The sequence below is a fragment of the Vigna unguiculata genome, chromosome 10, assembly GCF_004118075.2.
Source record: "Vigna unguiculata cultivar IT97K-499-35 chromosome 10, ASM411807v1, whole genome shotgun sequence".
Lineage (NCBI taxonomy): Eukaryota > Viridiplantae > Streptophyta > Magnoliopsida > Fabales > Fabaceae > Vigna > Vigna unguiculata.
The window spans coordinates 12357758-12374384 of NC_040288.1; the positions used below are offsets into that span (position 1 = coordinate 12357758).

Consider the following 16627-nt stretch of genomic DNA (forward strand, 5'->3'; position numbering starts at 1 on the left):
GGCTGATGAGATCGCGCAGGCGATACATCGGATGGTAGATGCGATGCAGCCCATTGCAGTGCAACCCCGAGCCGTGGTAGCACCCACACGTCCGGTGTCGATGGAGGACTTTATGAGACATAAGCCCTCCAAGTTTGCGGGCAAATCCTCACCAGATGAAGCCGATGCTTGGCTCAAAGAGTGTGAGAAAATTTGTCGGGTGATTGACTGTACAGATGATCAGAGGCTTTCATTTGTCTCTTTCCTGCTGGTAGCTAACGTAGAGTACTGGTGGACTGGCATGCAGCAGCTCATGCAGACCCGGGGAGAGGAGGTTACATGGACTTCCTTCAGGGAGAGATTTCTGGAGAAATATTTTCCAACTAGTGCCAAACATGAGAGGGAGGCAGAATTCTTCACGTTCCAGTAGGGGAACCTGACTGTGCAGGCATACACAAACAAATTTGAGTATTTGTCCAGACATGAGCTCGCTTAAGCGAGAATACGTAGGCTGCAATGGTTCTGGAGGCTTGCACAGGTTGGGGGTCTAGCTTTGAGAGGTGGACTGTAATGGTTAAACAAAGGCTATTGATTTAAGCAAGCAAGGGTGAAGAGGTGCGTTTAAGGAAGATGTACCTACTGTGTTTATAAGACGAGATGAAATTTGTGAGAGATGTTCTACATGGCTTTTAAAATATCTTCTTGGTGGGCTTGCTGGTGTTCCATGTGTTCCAAAGTAGTTTATTAATTATTTTATTTAAAAATTTATTTAAAAAAGTTAATGTAAGAGAAAAAATAATTTATTAATTATTTTAAAAGATTGATTTTATTTAAAAGATTATCACGAGATATATAATGATTTATTTAATTATTAAAAAAATATATTTTATCTAAAAGATTATCATAAGAGATAGAAGAGTTTATTAATTATTTAATTACAAAAGGAGTATAAATTAAATTAGATCTCAAGAAAATATCTTCAAGAAGGTTTTTTTAATCTTTTTACCAATATTCTCTTATGGACTCCTAGATCCAAGGGTAAAGGAGATATATAAAAGGGATTTATGGTTCTGAGGAACACTCTATAAGAAAAAGTATTGGAAAAACAAGAAAAAGAACAAGAATAAAAAATAAGGAAAGGAGGGAGAAGAAAGCCACATGGAATCTCAAGTAGATATTAGATATTGGATACGAATTTAATAACTTTTTTTCATGAAAAAAATCATATAATTTTACTCAATTTTTTAATTGTTATTTATATATACATTTTATAGAAAATTAAAGTTGATAATTTAATATATACAACTAAAAAAAATACATGATTTTTGTGGAGTAAAAGCCACCCAATCCATAACCATATAAACCGGCATAGTTCACTTTAATATGGACTTACTTAGCATTTTAGATCCTAATTAAATAAAAAATTGTTCTTTTAAATGTTTAAGTGGTACTACTCAAGTTAATTAATAGCTATTGAACAAATAAGAGAAACTAATCTATATCTCATTAATATACTTCACGATGAATTAATTATATAAAGATATTTCTTTACCTTTTATAATTATATATATAAACTTAAATATATTTTCAGCTCCTATCCATTAACAGCTTATTATTTTGGTTAGATACCTTTTTATTTGTCTATCTAAAATAGATAAATATTTAAACATTAACTTATTTATATCGAAATAAATATGTAAATATCTATCTATTATATATTTATATATTGTATTTATCTATGTAAATATATATATATATATATATATATATATATATATATATATCTAAATGTTTATATATATATAAATAAATAAATAAAAATTTCTCCAAATAGATATTTGTTTATCTACTTACATTAAATAAGTGATAAATAAATAAATATACAATAGATAGATAATAGATAGATAATAAAGTTTACATATAATAAAGACTTAAAATTTAGTTACAAGATAACAAAGTTAGTTAAAATATTTTTTAAGTTTTATTTTAAGAATTTGTCAATTTTTTTTAAATATTTATAGATATTCGAAAATACTCGATGATTTCAAAAAAAGTCTGCAGAAATTATATATATATATATATATATATATATATATATATATATATTAAATTAGAAATATATTTATATTGTTAAGTTAAATTCAATTAAAATTAAAATTTAATTTACAATTTAATTTATAATTTTTTTTAAATATTAATGAATATCTACATATATTCGGATGATTTTGAAAATTCTCGGCTATTATATATATATATAAAATTACATAAATAAATAGAATATATAAATGTATAATAGATAGATATCTAAACTAATATTTATTTATTTAGATATATAAATAAATAACTATATAAATATTTATCTAGATAGAAAAATATAAATATAAATATTTATATATATATATAGATTTATCTTTTTACCTGAGTATTTATATTTTTATCTATCTATAAAAATAGATAAACATTAATATATTTATATAAATAAATAAAAATCTATCTAAACATATATCATTTTATCTTTTTACATTATCAAATAAATAGATAAATAAAATTTACAATATATAGATAGATAATAATGTTAAAAGATAAGAAAGATTTAAGATTTAGTTAGAAGATAATAACGTTAAAAGATTTGTATTTGTCTTCTCCATTCTAGTATAAAAGTAGTACATTTTACTCTATCTCATCAATTTCTTCCTTTCTCATTAGAGTTTGATACTACAACACCAAATATAGTGAGTTGTGTATTTGATCGTGTGATTAGAGTATTCCTGTTTTGTCAAAATATTTGTCAAACGCGTGCAAAGGTGTGATTCTCAATGACTTCTGCAATGGATAATGTTTCTCAACCTCTAGTTGCCTTCATTGTGGATCAATATTTGTGTCGCAACCAATTCTATCAAACGAGGGCCACCTTTCGGAACGAGGCTTTGCCACTCTTTGCCGCTCGGCCATCAAACACGGTTATTCATCGTATTTTTTCTATTTTTTTTATTTTTTACTTTTTGTTCATTTTAGTAAAGATGATGATATTTTGACCGACTTTTAACTCACCACTCTAATCACTCTTAGATCATCACATCACACCATTAACAAAAATCAAAATAGATAATCGAAGGGTGATTGGAGTGATGAGTTAAAACTAAGTTAAAAAAGTGAGTCAAAATATCATTATCCTTTCTTAAATTTTTTTCATAACTTATCACACTCTTCTCATTAATTTTTTTTGTTGGTGTTCCAGAATGTGTTGAGTTTGGAGGAGATACTAAATCAATATATATTATTGAAGAAACAACATACACGGTTGGAGGAAGAAAAGGTCATGGTGATGCAAGAGAAAAATAGAATCCAAAAGTTGTTGCAAGACATTCAGAATGGTATGGTTAGTTTCAATGCAATATCACCCATGTCCAATGTCAAAACCATCATCACAAATTCTGCAATTGCTCGTCCAGTGGAAAATTCTATTAGAACTCCTCCAGGTAGGTGCATAGATTTTATGGCTATTATTGAATTAAATTGTGGTTATTATTATTTGTTTTTAAAATTTTTGAGTTCTATACCTATTTTAACCTATTGTTTTTTTCTCCTTTTGTTAGTTGCTTCTAGTACTATCGTTTTTCCTATGCAAAACACAATGTCGTTGCCAATTAAACCCATGGACAATAAAAACTTGTCATCACCTATGATTGGAGTGTTTGACAAGAAGAGAAAAGATATTTCGACCGCAAATGGGTCTGTAGTTGCTAAGAAACCTCGTGGTAGAAAACCTGCGAAGAAGAAGCAACTCCAATGTATGATTGCTTTATGTTTCTATAATGTATACCATTAAGTTTTCATATGTCAGCAACTATAATTTTACTTTCTTCTCATTTCTAGGTACAAATATGTCGCTATCGTCTCCTAATAACAATGTAGATTTTGGATCCTCTGATGCATCACCTCAATCGTTGGTCATAAACCCTACAAACAAGGAAACACAAATTTCAACTAATTATGTTTCAACAGCACATCCCATAATTCATTCATTTCCCATTGATACACATGTTACTCCTGTGGCGAAATGTAATGGGGAAGTTATTGCCCCTTCTTATAATGTGATTACAACCAGGAGAGATATGGTTGACCATGTAAAACAAATGGCGTGTAATGAAGGCAATATCGACTTTTCTTCTATTGTGGCAGATAATGATGAAACACAAAAGAGGGATACAAACAAGGAAAGTAACATGGATACAAACAAGAGAAGTACGAGAACGTTGGATGTTAATTCTTCCGATATACCTGAAAACTTGGACCCGCCATTTTCAAACGAGATTGATGCTTCTGAATTTGACAACAAAAGAGACGATTGTATATACCTAGATTTTTCGGAGGACATGTTAGATTTTATAAACTTCGAAGAATAATAATCATTCACCAATATGTAAGAGATACAACAATGTAGAATGATGAATTTGTTAGTCCTCCAACTTAGAATTAGTATTTAGAGGCAGTAACGGACCTATATGTAGTTGTGTGTGGGCAAGTGCTCTCCTGAAATATATGAAAAAAAATTATTTTTCTCTTTAATCTTATATATTTTCCCCCTAATTTTGCTCCCCTTAATTTTTTACTTTTGCTTTTAAATGTTGATTGATTGAGACCTAAATATTTTTTAATTGTCCCCACTGACATAGATCGTGTTCACGAGTGAGGATTGATTTGAGGAAGAGTGAAATAATGGATTTTAGTGAATCAAAGGATGATTTGTGTTCTTCTTTTTATGGGATTTATGGATGAAAGTAAATGGACAATCAGAGAGAACCATCCAATCTTTGGAAGATTTGCTAAGAGCTTGTGTGTTAGAAGATTCTGATGGTTGGGATTGATGCTTGCCTTTCATTGAGTTCACATATAACAACAATTTACCCCTTTTCCCTTCCAATCTTCATAATGTCTTTCATGTGTCTCAATTAAGAAAATATATTTGTGATCCATCTCATGTGATAAGACCGAATACAGTACAATTAAAGAATAACCTTACATTTAACGCAATGCATGTACAAATTTTGGACAAGAAGGTCATGGAACTAAGAGGTAGACAAATCCCTTTAGTAAAAGTCATTTGGAATGAAGCTAATGGAGATATTACATAGGAATTAGAAAAGAAAATAAGAGACATTTACCCTCATTTATTTTAGTCAATAAAAAATAAAATATCAAGGACAAAATTTCTATTAGTAGGAAAGAATTGTAGCATTCATAAATTATACTATCAATAAACAATGTATTACTATATTTATAAGCATTTTAATATTATCTATAATATATATATATATATATATATATATATATATGTACACACATATGAATAATAAAGAAAAGAAGAATGATAATCTTTTTGATATAATTAGACAAACTTTTAGTTATATAAATAAATCTCTGAAACAAATGGATAAGAATGAGTTTAGGTTGAATAAATATAAGAAAGGATAATAATGAATACGTGGTGAGAACTTAATTCATTATAAAAAGGGGGTGAAATTATAGGATAATGCAACATTTGTTAAATAAAACATGTGCATTTTTACTGTGGAAGCAAAAAAAGTAAAAGAAAACTCTTCTAACGAGAAATTTCAATCAAACCAGAATGCCAAACTAAAGGAATTTAGGTTCAAATTGAATCACAAGTAATGATTGCAAGAATGCTTATAAATAAGGTAATGATTAAAAGAATGCTTATAAATAGGGGTAGAATGAAGGGGAAAGGAAATAAGAGATCGACAATAAAAAAAAATGAAGAAGAATGCAAAAAAGTTCAAGAAGTTACTCACAGAGTAGCTAAATTTTTGGCATATATCTTCCACAATAACTAAGGTAAGGGAATGAGACATTTATCACCTTATTCTGTTACTTTTATTATCTTTTCATCTATTCATAATTATTTTTATTTCCATATTTACCTTAAGTGAGGTGTCCACAACTGGTAGCATCTGCTGGTGTGCCAGAGGTGTTAAAGGTCAGGTTGGGGGTTCGATTCCCACTGGCAACAACCCACCCAGTATGAATGGACGGAGAAGGGTGAGGGTTGGGATGCATTGGGCTGTAGTAACCTGACAGCCTTTGGGGCCCAAGGAGGGGTAGCCAGGGATGTTACATCAAGGGTCATAAAGCATGTCCTATATGTGAAGAAAACACAACATCTTATCAGTTAAAAAACGGAAGAAAGACTGTGTATCTGCGCCATCGAAGGTTTTTAAAAGCTAATCATCCTTATCGAAGGTTAAAGAAAGCATTCAATGGACATCAAGAGAATGACAAAGCACCAACTCCATTAACTAGCATTCAAATTCATGAAAAAGTTAATAAAGTACATCATGTATTTGGTAAAATGTCCAAGAAGTCATCTGCATCGAGCCCTTGGAAGAAAAAATCAATATTCTTTGACCTTCCATATTGGTCGAAGTTAGAAGTTAGGCATTGCATAGATGTAATGCATGTAGAGAAGAATGTGTGTGATAGCTTCATTGGTACAGTACTTAAGATTCAGGGAAAGACAAAAGATGGAGTAAATGCTCGTTTGGATTTGGTTGAAATGAAGATCCGAGAAGACTTGGCACCAAGGGAGGTTGGTAGATGATAAAAGCACAGTACAAAATAGTGGAGTCAGTCTTGAAGCTGAGTCGCTACAATTTTCTACATCTAAAGATCAAAATCCCGTAGTAGGATCAATGACATACTATGGTGTAATACAAGAGATATGGGAGGTTGATTATACCATGTTTACTATTTCACAGTTCAAATGTAAGTGGATTAACAATAAGAGTGGTGTCAAAATAGATGAATCAGGAATGACTCTAGTGGATTTTTGAAAGGTGGGTTATCGAGACGAGCCATTTATCATGGCACAACAAGCATCTCAGGTTTTCTATGTTAAAGATCCTGCGTTTGAACATTGGTTTATCGCTCTTCATGGAAAAAACAGATTGATCCTAATGAAGAGAATACGAGTGATCTTAATATTGTTGTCACCAACCCATTTAGAAGAACGATAAATGTTGATGAAATCCATCTAGTTGATGATGGACATGCAATTCGAGAAGATCACGGTGAAGGAATATACATATGACCAATCAATAACTTTATGTATGAATTTCATGTTCTTGTTAAAATTTAGGTGTTTTGTTAAATAATAATTTATATATTATTTTATATGTTGCTTATTAATGTTTTTTTATGTTTTCATTTTACAGATACATGACTGAACATTATACTTCATCAGAGGATGAAGCACCTACTAAGAGACCCACTAGAGGAGCCACTAGGTTGAGAGAGCTCTTAATTAGAAGAGCTAAAGGTCAGAAAACACATGTTGATATTAACGTCAACACTGGTGAGCCTAGTGGTCGTTTTGGGGACATCTTCAAAAGCTATTTAGGAATGTTGGCACGAGAGAGAATATCAATCCTTACACCATCTTTTGATCATGTCACTGAAGTTGATCGGGAAATGATATGGCAAGATTTATTGGTAACTAATATTAATGTTATTAACGTTATACTTTGATTTTGTTGATAATATGATAAATATTGTTGATGACATTTTCTATATTGCATCTAACATTTGATATTCCAAATGTGGCGACGCTTAAACAAAAAATTTTGTCATCGGTGGCTGAGAAATTTCGTGGTTTTAAGACCAAGTTGACGTTTAGGTATGTCTTTGAACATAAAAAGAATGAAAATCCATTGTTGAAATACACTTGGATTGATGAAGACACATGGCGTCATTTTCTTGAGCTTCGGACATCTAAGGAATGGCAGGTATGTTTATTTGAAATCATCAATAGCACAATTGATAATTATGCAAAATTTTAACTAATTCATAAAGTGGGTTTTATATGTTACAAATAAAGAGAAAAAGGCTCAAAGCATAAGTGCTCAAAATAAAAACCCACACATATTATCTTGTGGTGGGTATAGAAAACTTGAAGAGAAGATAATGACAGAAAAGAAAAAATCTAGGCCCCCACCTTTTGAGGGTGAAGATACTGAGCCTCCTTCACCACCATCACGTCATCAAAAGTGGAAGTTAGCCTGTTTACTCTCATTGGGCAACTATACTTCTGAATCTGCACGAGAAATCTCTAAGAAAATTGTAAGATACAATTCTTATCTAAATAGCTTGTTCATGTTTTATATTGTATTTTTTTTATAAATTTTTTTGTTACATTGTAGGATTCGTTGGTTGAGTAGACCTCCCAAGGAGGATTCATTCCAGAAGGTCGTCATGACATACTTGCTGTTGTAATTGGACGACCTGAGCACCCTGGACGTGTGCGTGGTGCTAGATCAGGAGGCGGCATACACCAATTTTTGGTTCCTCCTCTCGTCAGTCTTCATGCAGTCATGGTGCTGATTATGAACAAAGAATTAAGGAAATGATCACAGCGCTGGTGAGAGAAGAACTAATGCGCCAATTTGAGCATTATGGCATTCGTTCGCTAGTGGATCATTCACCAGAACTAGACCCATTTGTGCCTCCCACGGGTAAATTTCTTTTCTATAAGTTATGAATTGAATAAATGATATTTAATAAAGTAATTGAATAACATTAATAAATCGTTGACTCTAACAGGTAGAAGCGGAAAAGGAAGTTGTTCAGCTCCACCCGGGGATGACATGGATGACACTCATCCAGGTCAGCTATATATTTGGGATGGTACAGAGAAGACACTAGTGGCTCGTGGAAAAGTATTTGAGGCAGCCATAATTCTTCATGGCATGGATTTATCAAAGGATGAGGTTAAGGTCACGGTAGAGGAGGTTCTCATGCCCTTTGCTTTAGTTCCTGTGCCAACATATGAGGTGTATACTGTGGCACAGGTATTCCAGTATTTCCTCGCCTGGCCTAGAGATTTGGTTGTTACTGACCCCCCGGTACAAACTCTTAAACCCACAAATATACTACATTTTTAAGTTTACATGTTTATTATATTCAAACTTAAATTATATTTCATTTTAACTGAAATTGCATTAATATAGGAAAAACCTCAATCAAAGAAGATTCCTCTCTCTTTGGACGATCCTCTTGGTGCATTGCTCCAACTTGCAAAATCATAGCTGATAAGCCGATGCAGGTTCCTTGGGATGCTAACATTTTTGGGAGAGATCTTGACATCCCACTTTACTTGCATTCCCAAGATGTCTTGGAGCTTGGACAAGGACAAGAGGAACGCAATATTACCATTATTCAATTATGGATGATGTAAGTCTTTTAGTCATTATATATAGTTATTTGATATATTTATCTATTTACTTATATCAAATCAATTTTTGGTTTAGGTATCTGTCTGGTGTCACTGAAACTATGGGGCTGAATGATCTATATGGGTTTATAGACCCCCAACTCACTCATGAAGGCAACAAGTTTGATGACATCCAAGCATATGTGACCAAATGCTTTCAACGTGGAAAAGAAATTTTTTTTGACCCTTATGTTGTTGGGCAAGTCATTTTTGTTAACTTATGAATATAATTATTCATTTTAATGCATAACAATGAATTTATTTTCTTATCAGGCGTCATTGGCAGTTACTTGTGGTTTCCCTAAGGGAGAACCTTGCTGTGTGGTTTTGCTTTTTGCATCGCCCTCCCCCCAACCATCTTAGACAAGTGATAGATTGGTAAGAACCTCAATGTCAATCTTATGAATATGACATGTTATATAAAAATATCCTAACTTATTCCCTATATCATAGTTCAATTGTTGCACATAACATGTTGTTAGGGAGATCAACAGCTAAGGCAAAATGTCTTGTATGGTGTTCTCTCCAGGTTTGATATTTCTATCCATATCTTTATAATTGTTTGCTTGATTTTCTTCCTTAATTAATTGTAACGGTGTTGATATAATGTAGTGTAATAGACAAACCGGCTCATATGAGTACGGTTATTATATAATGCAATGGATGACAACCATTGTGTGTGCTCGTATTACTTCAAATTGGGAAATGGTAATATATATTTGAATTAAAATGAATACTTTGCAATATTTCCTTTTTATATACTAACTTAACTTAATCTATTATTTTGTGGACATTCAAGAGTCCTGCCGCAAATCCCGCAAAGTCCATAAAGTTTGGTAGGATAGCATGTGTCAAATATATAATTGAAATGTACAATAGTATTGATTAGGACATGTATCTGGATTGTAAATGATTTGTAATTGTCTTTTAAATGAATTTGAATTGTGGATGTGTTATAAAATATTTTGTTCTAGTCTATGATGGGTGCTGAACAAAATTTGCAGGTTTAAATGTGGAAATAACACCAAAACAGAAACTGCATTAAAAAAAACACCATATTAGGCCTCGGTTCTTACCAGAACCGAGGCAAAAAGCCAACATATGGCCTCGGGTCAAACCAAAATCAAGGCTAAGAGGTGAGCGAATTTTTAAAAAAATTAAAAATAAGTTGCACATATGGCTTTGGTTAGGCTTGAACCGAAGCAGAAAGCTGGTGCTCTATGGTCTCAAGAGCCCTCGAACCGAGGCAGAAAAGTGCTCTATGGCTTCGGTTCACAACCGAGGCCAAAAGCGATCCTCCTTTGGCCTCGCCCCAATATGCTTTGGTCCGGGAACCGCTGCAGAATATTAAAAATAACCGCTCCCAAAGCCCCTTCCTGCACTGGTGGTACTAAATGGTGTAAATATAAGATGCCTACAGTATTGTAAAATATACTATGCAAATATTTTAAGTATGTTATACGTTATTGTAGAATTATAAGTTAGAATTTTATAAGTGTAATATAGAAAATAATAGTAACAAAAAACAAAAATTGGTTGTCACATATAAGATTTGGAAAAGCAAGTCAAGTTCATAATTTTGCTTAGTTCATAATTCTTCATAATTGTAAAAACCAAGCAAAGTTCAAGAATGAAACTATTTAAAAAAATTTACAAAGTTCAGCGAAATGTTGCATCATCATCAATCTCATCCTTAAAAGCAAAAAAAAAAAATTACAAACCCAATTTCTATCAAAACATTATCTCCATCAGCCAAATCTTTATAAACCAAAGGAAATCATGTTTAAACCAATTACATACATAAGAGAATAAAAAACACCAATGCCAAAACAAACTAACTTTGCCAACAACTCATAAATCATCATAATCTCAAATTCAAGTTCAAAATTCAAGAATAGGTGAAAACACAACAAAAAATAGACCGAAAACACGAAAAAAAAACTGGACCGAAAACACAACAATAAGGAAGAAAAATGCAAAAAAAATACCATACAATGCGTAGACAGACAACATGGAGGGTGGAGCAATGGTGGTCGGTGGCACAATGGTGACGAGCGCGGTGGTGGAACAAGACAACGCCAAGTGGTTGTGGAGCATTTTTCCTTCGTCGTCATAAATAGAGAAGGGAAGGAATATGAAGAAGAGAAAACACATAACGAACAGTGGCAATCTACATCTGATTTGGAAATTTTTAACCTATAGAAAGACCATTAGGCCTCAGTTATTCCGAAAACCAAGGCCTAAATAACAATCTGCTTCGGTTAAAGCGAAAACTAAAGTATAAATTCATATTCTGCCTTTGTTCCAAGAGAACCAAAGCCATTTAACACCCCATTCTACCTCAACGTAAAGAAAATGGAGGCCATTTAGCATAGAAAATAATTAAAAAAGTTTCATTTTTTTGAATTAAACCAACATATCTACCATAGGTACAAATAAATCGAAGTAGAAAATCTTGTCTGCTACTGCTTCGATTGCTAGAGAACCAAAGCCTAAATCCTTGCGTTCAAATTGAAAAATTCAAATAGCAGAAATTTTGAAAAATTGACAACCATTAGACTTGGGTTTCTCTAGAATCAGGATAAAAAGTCCTTCCTGCCTCAATTATTAGGATAACCAAAAGCATGAATGTTTGCTTAAATTATAAAATTGTCACCACATTTTGACATCCCTTATTTTTGCAAAAGTCGATGTATATTAACCGATTTAATACGTTAAAAATGCATCGGTGTTTATACGTTGGTTTCATCAACAATTAAAAAATATATATCCAAAGTAGTTTATTAATTATTTTATTTAAAAATTTATTTAAAAAAGTTAATGTAAGAGAAAAAATAATTTATTAATTATTTTAAAAGATTGATTTTATTTAAAAGATTATCACGAGATATATAATGATTTATTTAATTATTAAAAATGTATATTTTATCTAAAAGATTATCATAAGAGATATAAGAGTTTATTAATTATTTAATTACAAAAGGAGTATAAATTAAATTAGATCTCAAGAAAATATCTTCAAGAAGGTTTTTCTAATCTTTTTACCAATATTCTCTTATGGACTCCTAGATCCAAGGGTAAAGGAGATATATAAAAGGGATTTATGGTTCTGAGGAACACTCTATAAGAAAAAGTATTGGAAAAACAAGAAAAAGAACAAGAATAAAAAATAAGGAAAGGAGGGAGAAGAAAGCCACATGGAATCTCAAGTAGATATTAGATACTGGATACGAATTTAATAACTTTTTTTCATGAAAAAAATCATATAATTTTACTCTATTTTTTAATTTTTATTTATATATACATTTTATAGAAAATTAAAGTTGATAATTTAATATATACAACTAAAAAAATTACATGATTTTTGTGGAGTAAAAGCCACCCAATCCATAACCATATAAACCGGCATAGTTCACTTTAATATGGACTTACTTAGCATTTTAGATCCTAATTAAATAAAAAATTGTTCTTTTAAATGTTTAAGTGGTACTACTCAAGTTAATTAATAGCTATTGAACAAATAAGAGAAACTAATCTATATCTCATTAATATACTTCACGATGAATTAATTATATAAAGATATTTTTTTACCTTTTATAATTATATATATAAACTTAAATATATTTTCAGCTCCTATCCATTAACAGCTTATTATTTTGGTTAGATACCTTTTTATTTGTCTATCTAAAATAGATAAATATTTAAACATTAACTTATTTATATCGAAATAAATATGTAAATATCTATCTATTATATATTTATATATTGTATTTATCTATGTAAATATATATATATATATATATATATATATATATATATATATATATATATATATCTAAATGTTTATATATATATAAATAAATAAATAAAAATTTCTCCAAATAGATATTTGTTTATCTACTTACATTAAATAAGTGATAAATAAATAAATATACAATAGATAGATAATAGATAGATAATAAAGTTTACATATAATAAAGACTTAAAATTTAGTTACAAGATAACAAAGTTAGTTAAAATATTTTTAAGTTTTATTTTAAGAATTTGTAAATTTTTTTAAAATATTTATAGATATTCGAAAATACTTGATGATTTCAAAAAAAGTCTGCAGAAATTATATTATATATATATATATATATATATATATATATATATATATATATATATTAAATTAGAAATATATTTATATTGTTAAGTTAAATTCAATTAAAATTAAAATTTAATTTACAATTTAATTTATAATTTTTTTTAAATATTAATGAATATCTACATATATTCGGACGATTTTGAAAATTCTCGGCTATTATATATATAAAATTACATAAATAAATAGAATATATAAATGTATAATAGATAGATATCTAAACTAATATTTATTTATTTAGATATATAAATAAATAACTATATAAATATTTATCTAGATAAAAAAATATAAATATAAATATAAATATATATATATATATATATATATATATAGATTTATCTTTTTACCTGAGTATTTATATTTTTATCTATCTATAAAAATAGATAAACATTAATATATTTATATAAATACATAAAAATCTATCTAAACATATATCATTTTATCTTTTTACATTATCAAATAAATAGATAAATAAAATTTACAATATATAGATAGATAACAATGTTAAAAGATAAGAAAGATTTAAGATTTAGTTAGAAGATAATAACGTTAAAAGATTTGTATTTGTCTTCTCCATTCTAGTATAAAAGTAGTACATTTTACTCTATCTCATCAATTTCTTCCTTTCTCATTAGAGTTTGATACTACAACAGCAAATATAGTGAGTTGTGTATTTGATCGTGTGATTAGAGTATTCCTGTTTTGTCAAAATATTTCTCAAACGCGTGCAAAGGTGTGATTCTCAATGACTTCTGCAATGGATAATGTTTCTCAACCTCTAGTTGCCTTTATTGTGGATCAATATTTGTGTCGCAACCAATTCTATCAAACGAGGGCCACCTTTCGGAACGAGGCTTTGCCACTCTTTGCCGCTCGGCCATCAAACACGGTTATTCATCGTATTTTTTCTATTTTTTTTTATTTTTTACTTTTTGTTCATTTTAGTAAAGATGATGATATTTTGACCGACTTTTAACTCACCACTCTAATCACTCTTAGATCATCACATCACACCATTAACAAAAATCAAAATAGATAATCGAAGGGTGATTGGAGTGATGAGTTAAAACTAAGTTAAAAAAGTGAGTCAAAATATCATTATCCTTTCTTAAATTTTTTTCATAACTTATCACACTCTTCTCATTAATTTTTTTTGTTGGTGTTCCAGAATGTGTTGAGTTTGGAGGAGATACTAAATCAATATATATTATTGAAGAAACAACATACACGGTTGGAGGAAGAAAAGGTCATGGTGATGCAAGAGAAAAATAGAATCCAAAAGTTGTTGCAAGACATTCAGAATGGTATGGTTAGTTTCAATGCAATATCACCCATGTCCAATGTCAAAACCATCATCACAAATTCTGCAATTGCTCGTCCAGTGGAAAATTCTATTAGAACTCCTCCAGGTAGGTGCATAGATTTTATGGCTATTATTGAATTAAATTGTGGTTATTATTATTTGTTTTTAAAATTTTTGAGTTCTATACCTATTTTAACCTATTGTTTTTTTCTCCTTTTGTTAGTTGCTTCTAGTACTATCGTTTTTCCTATGCAAAACACAATGTCGTTGCCAATTAAACCCATGGACAATAAAAACTTGTCATCACCTATGATTGGAGTGTTTGACAAGAAGAGAAAAGATATTTCGACCACAAATGGGTCTGTAGTTGCTAAGAAACCTCGTGGTAGAAAACCTGCGAAGAAGAAGCAACTCCAATGTATGATTGCTTTATGTTTCTATAATGTATACCATTAAGTTTTCATATGTCAGCAACTATAATTTTACTTTCTTCTCATTTCTAGGTACAAATATGTCGCTATCGTCTCCTAATAACAATGTAGATTTTGGATCCTCTGATGCATCACCTCAATCGTTGGTCATAAACCCTACAAACAAGGAAACACAAATTTCAACTAATTATGTTTCAACAGCACATCCCATAATTCATTCATTTCCCATTGATACACATGTTACTCCTGTGGCGAAATGTAATGGGGAAGTTATTGCCCCTTCTTATAATGTGATTACAACCAGGAGAGATATGGTTGACCATGTAAAACAAATGGCGTGTAATGAAGGCAATATCGACTTTTCTTCTATTGTGGCAGATAATGATGAAACACAAAAGAGGGATACAAACAAGGAAAGTAACATGGATACAAACAAGACAAGTACGAGAACGTTGGATGTTAATTCTTCCGATATACCTGAAAACTTGGACCCGTCATTTTCAAACGAGATTGCTGCTTCTGAATTTGACAACAAAAGAGACGATTGTATATACCTAGATTTTTTGGAGGACATGTTAGATTTTATAAACTTCGAAGAGTAATAATCATTCACCAATATGTAAGAGATACAACAATGTAGAATGATGAATTTGTTAGTCCTCCAACTTAGAATTAGTATTTAGAGGCAGTAACGGACCTATATGTAATTGTGCGTGGGCAAGTGCTCTCCTGATTTTGTTAAAATTGTTATCAAATATATGAAAAAAAAAAAATTTTTCTCTTTAATCTTATATATTTTTCCCCCTAATTTTCCTCCCCTTAATTTTTTACTTTTACTTTTAAATGTTTATTGATTGAGACCTAAATATTTTTCAATTGTCCCCACAAACATATGTTGTGTTCACGTGTGAGGATTGATTTGAGCAAGAGTGAAATATTGGATTTTAGTGAATCAATGGATGATTTGTGTTCTTCATTTTGTGGGATTTGTGGATGAAAGTAAATGGATTTAGAGGTAAAGTTTGTGAAAGTGTGTGTGTGATTTGAACGATATGATAGATTAAAAATAAAGTTTAAATAGATTAAAATTTTAGACTACAATTTTGCCTTTATAGTTAATATTAATATATCTATAACAGTAATAAAGAGGATTTCCTCTTTTGTGTCCACTTTTTTAATTCCTATCTCACCCTTTCTAATATAATAAGTTATTTATTATTTTTAAAATAATTTAACATGTAATAACCATTATTTTAGAGTTTGTTTTTCTATGCAACAACATCATTTCATTATTGTTCCTTTTGTGGAGTTGTCTTGTCTTGCTTATTGTCTTTGCTTTCACACTCACTTTGGTGATGTTATTTATCTTCATTGCATTTAACAAAAAAAGATATTTTTTATTGTTCCTTTTCATTACCCGTGTATATGCTTACTATTGAATCTCCAATTGTCCAATTTATGATTACTCGCTTTTCATATTTTTG

At 30.2% G+C, this 16627-nt stretch overlaps 2 protein-coding genes across 2 annotated transcripts; both read left to right on the forward strand.

The window, feature by feature from the left end:
• Positions 1–2795: 2795 nt before the first annotated feature.
• LOC114165255 lies at positions 2796–4385 on the forward strand. The gene is made up of 4 exons (XM_028049913.1): positions 2796–2939; positions 3218–3458; positions 3576–3770; positions 3856–4385. Exons 1-4 carry the CDS (start codon positions 2796–2798, stop codon positions 4383–4385), a joined length of 1110 nt encoding a protein of 369 aa, XP_027905714.1.
• Positions 4386–14154: 9769 nt separating this feature from the next.
• Positions 14155–15745, forward strand: LOC114165256. Its single transcript, XM_028049914.1, has 4 exons — positions 14155–14298; positions 14578–14818; positions 14936–15130; positions 15216–15745. Exons 1-4 carry the CDS (start codon positions 14155–14157, stop codon positions 15743–15745), a joined length of 1110 nt encoding a protein of 369 aa, XP_027905715.1.
• The last annotated feature ends 882 nt before the right edge of the window (positions 15746–16627 follow it).

Excerpts from the sequence above, each read along its gene's own strand:
- LOC114165256 (XM_028049914.1), top strand. The coding sequence starts at position 14,155 with ATGACTTCTGCAATGGATAATGTTTCTCAACCTCTAGTTGCCTTTATT. Across the intron at positions 14,299-14,577 it reads CCGCTCGGCCATCAAACACG|AATGTGTTGAGTTTGGAGGA; the intron begins GTTATTCATCGT and ends TTGGTGTTCCAG. Across the intron at positions 15,131-15,215 it reads GAAGAAGAAGCAACTCCAAT|GTACAAATATGTCGCTATCG; the intron begins GTATGATTGCTT and ends TCTCATTTCTAG.
- LOC114165255 (XM_028049913.1), top strand. The coding sequence starts at position 2,796 with ATGACTTCTGCAATGGATAATGTTTCTCAACCTCTAGTTGCCTTCATT. Across the intron at positions 2,940-3,217 it reads CCGCTCGGCCATCAAACACG|AATGTGTTGAGTTTGGAGGA; the intron begins GTTATTCATCGT and ends TTGGTGTTCCAG. Across the intron at positions 3,771-3,855 it reads GAAGAAGAAGCAACTCCAAT|GTACAAATATGTCGCTATCG; the intron begins GTATGATTGCTT and ends TCTCATTTCTAG.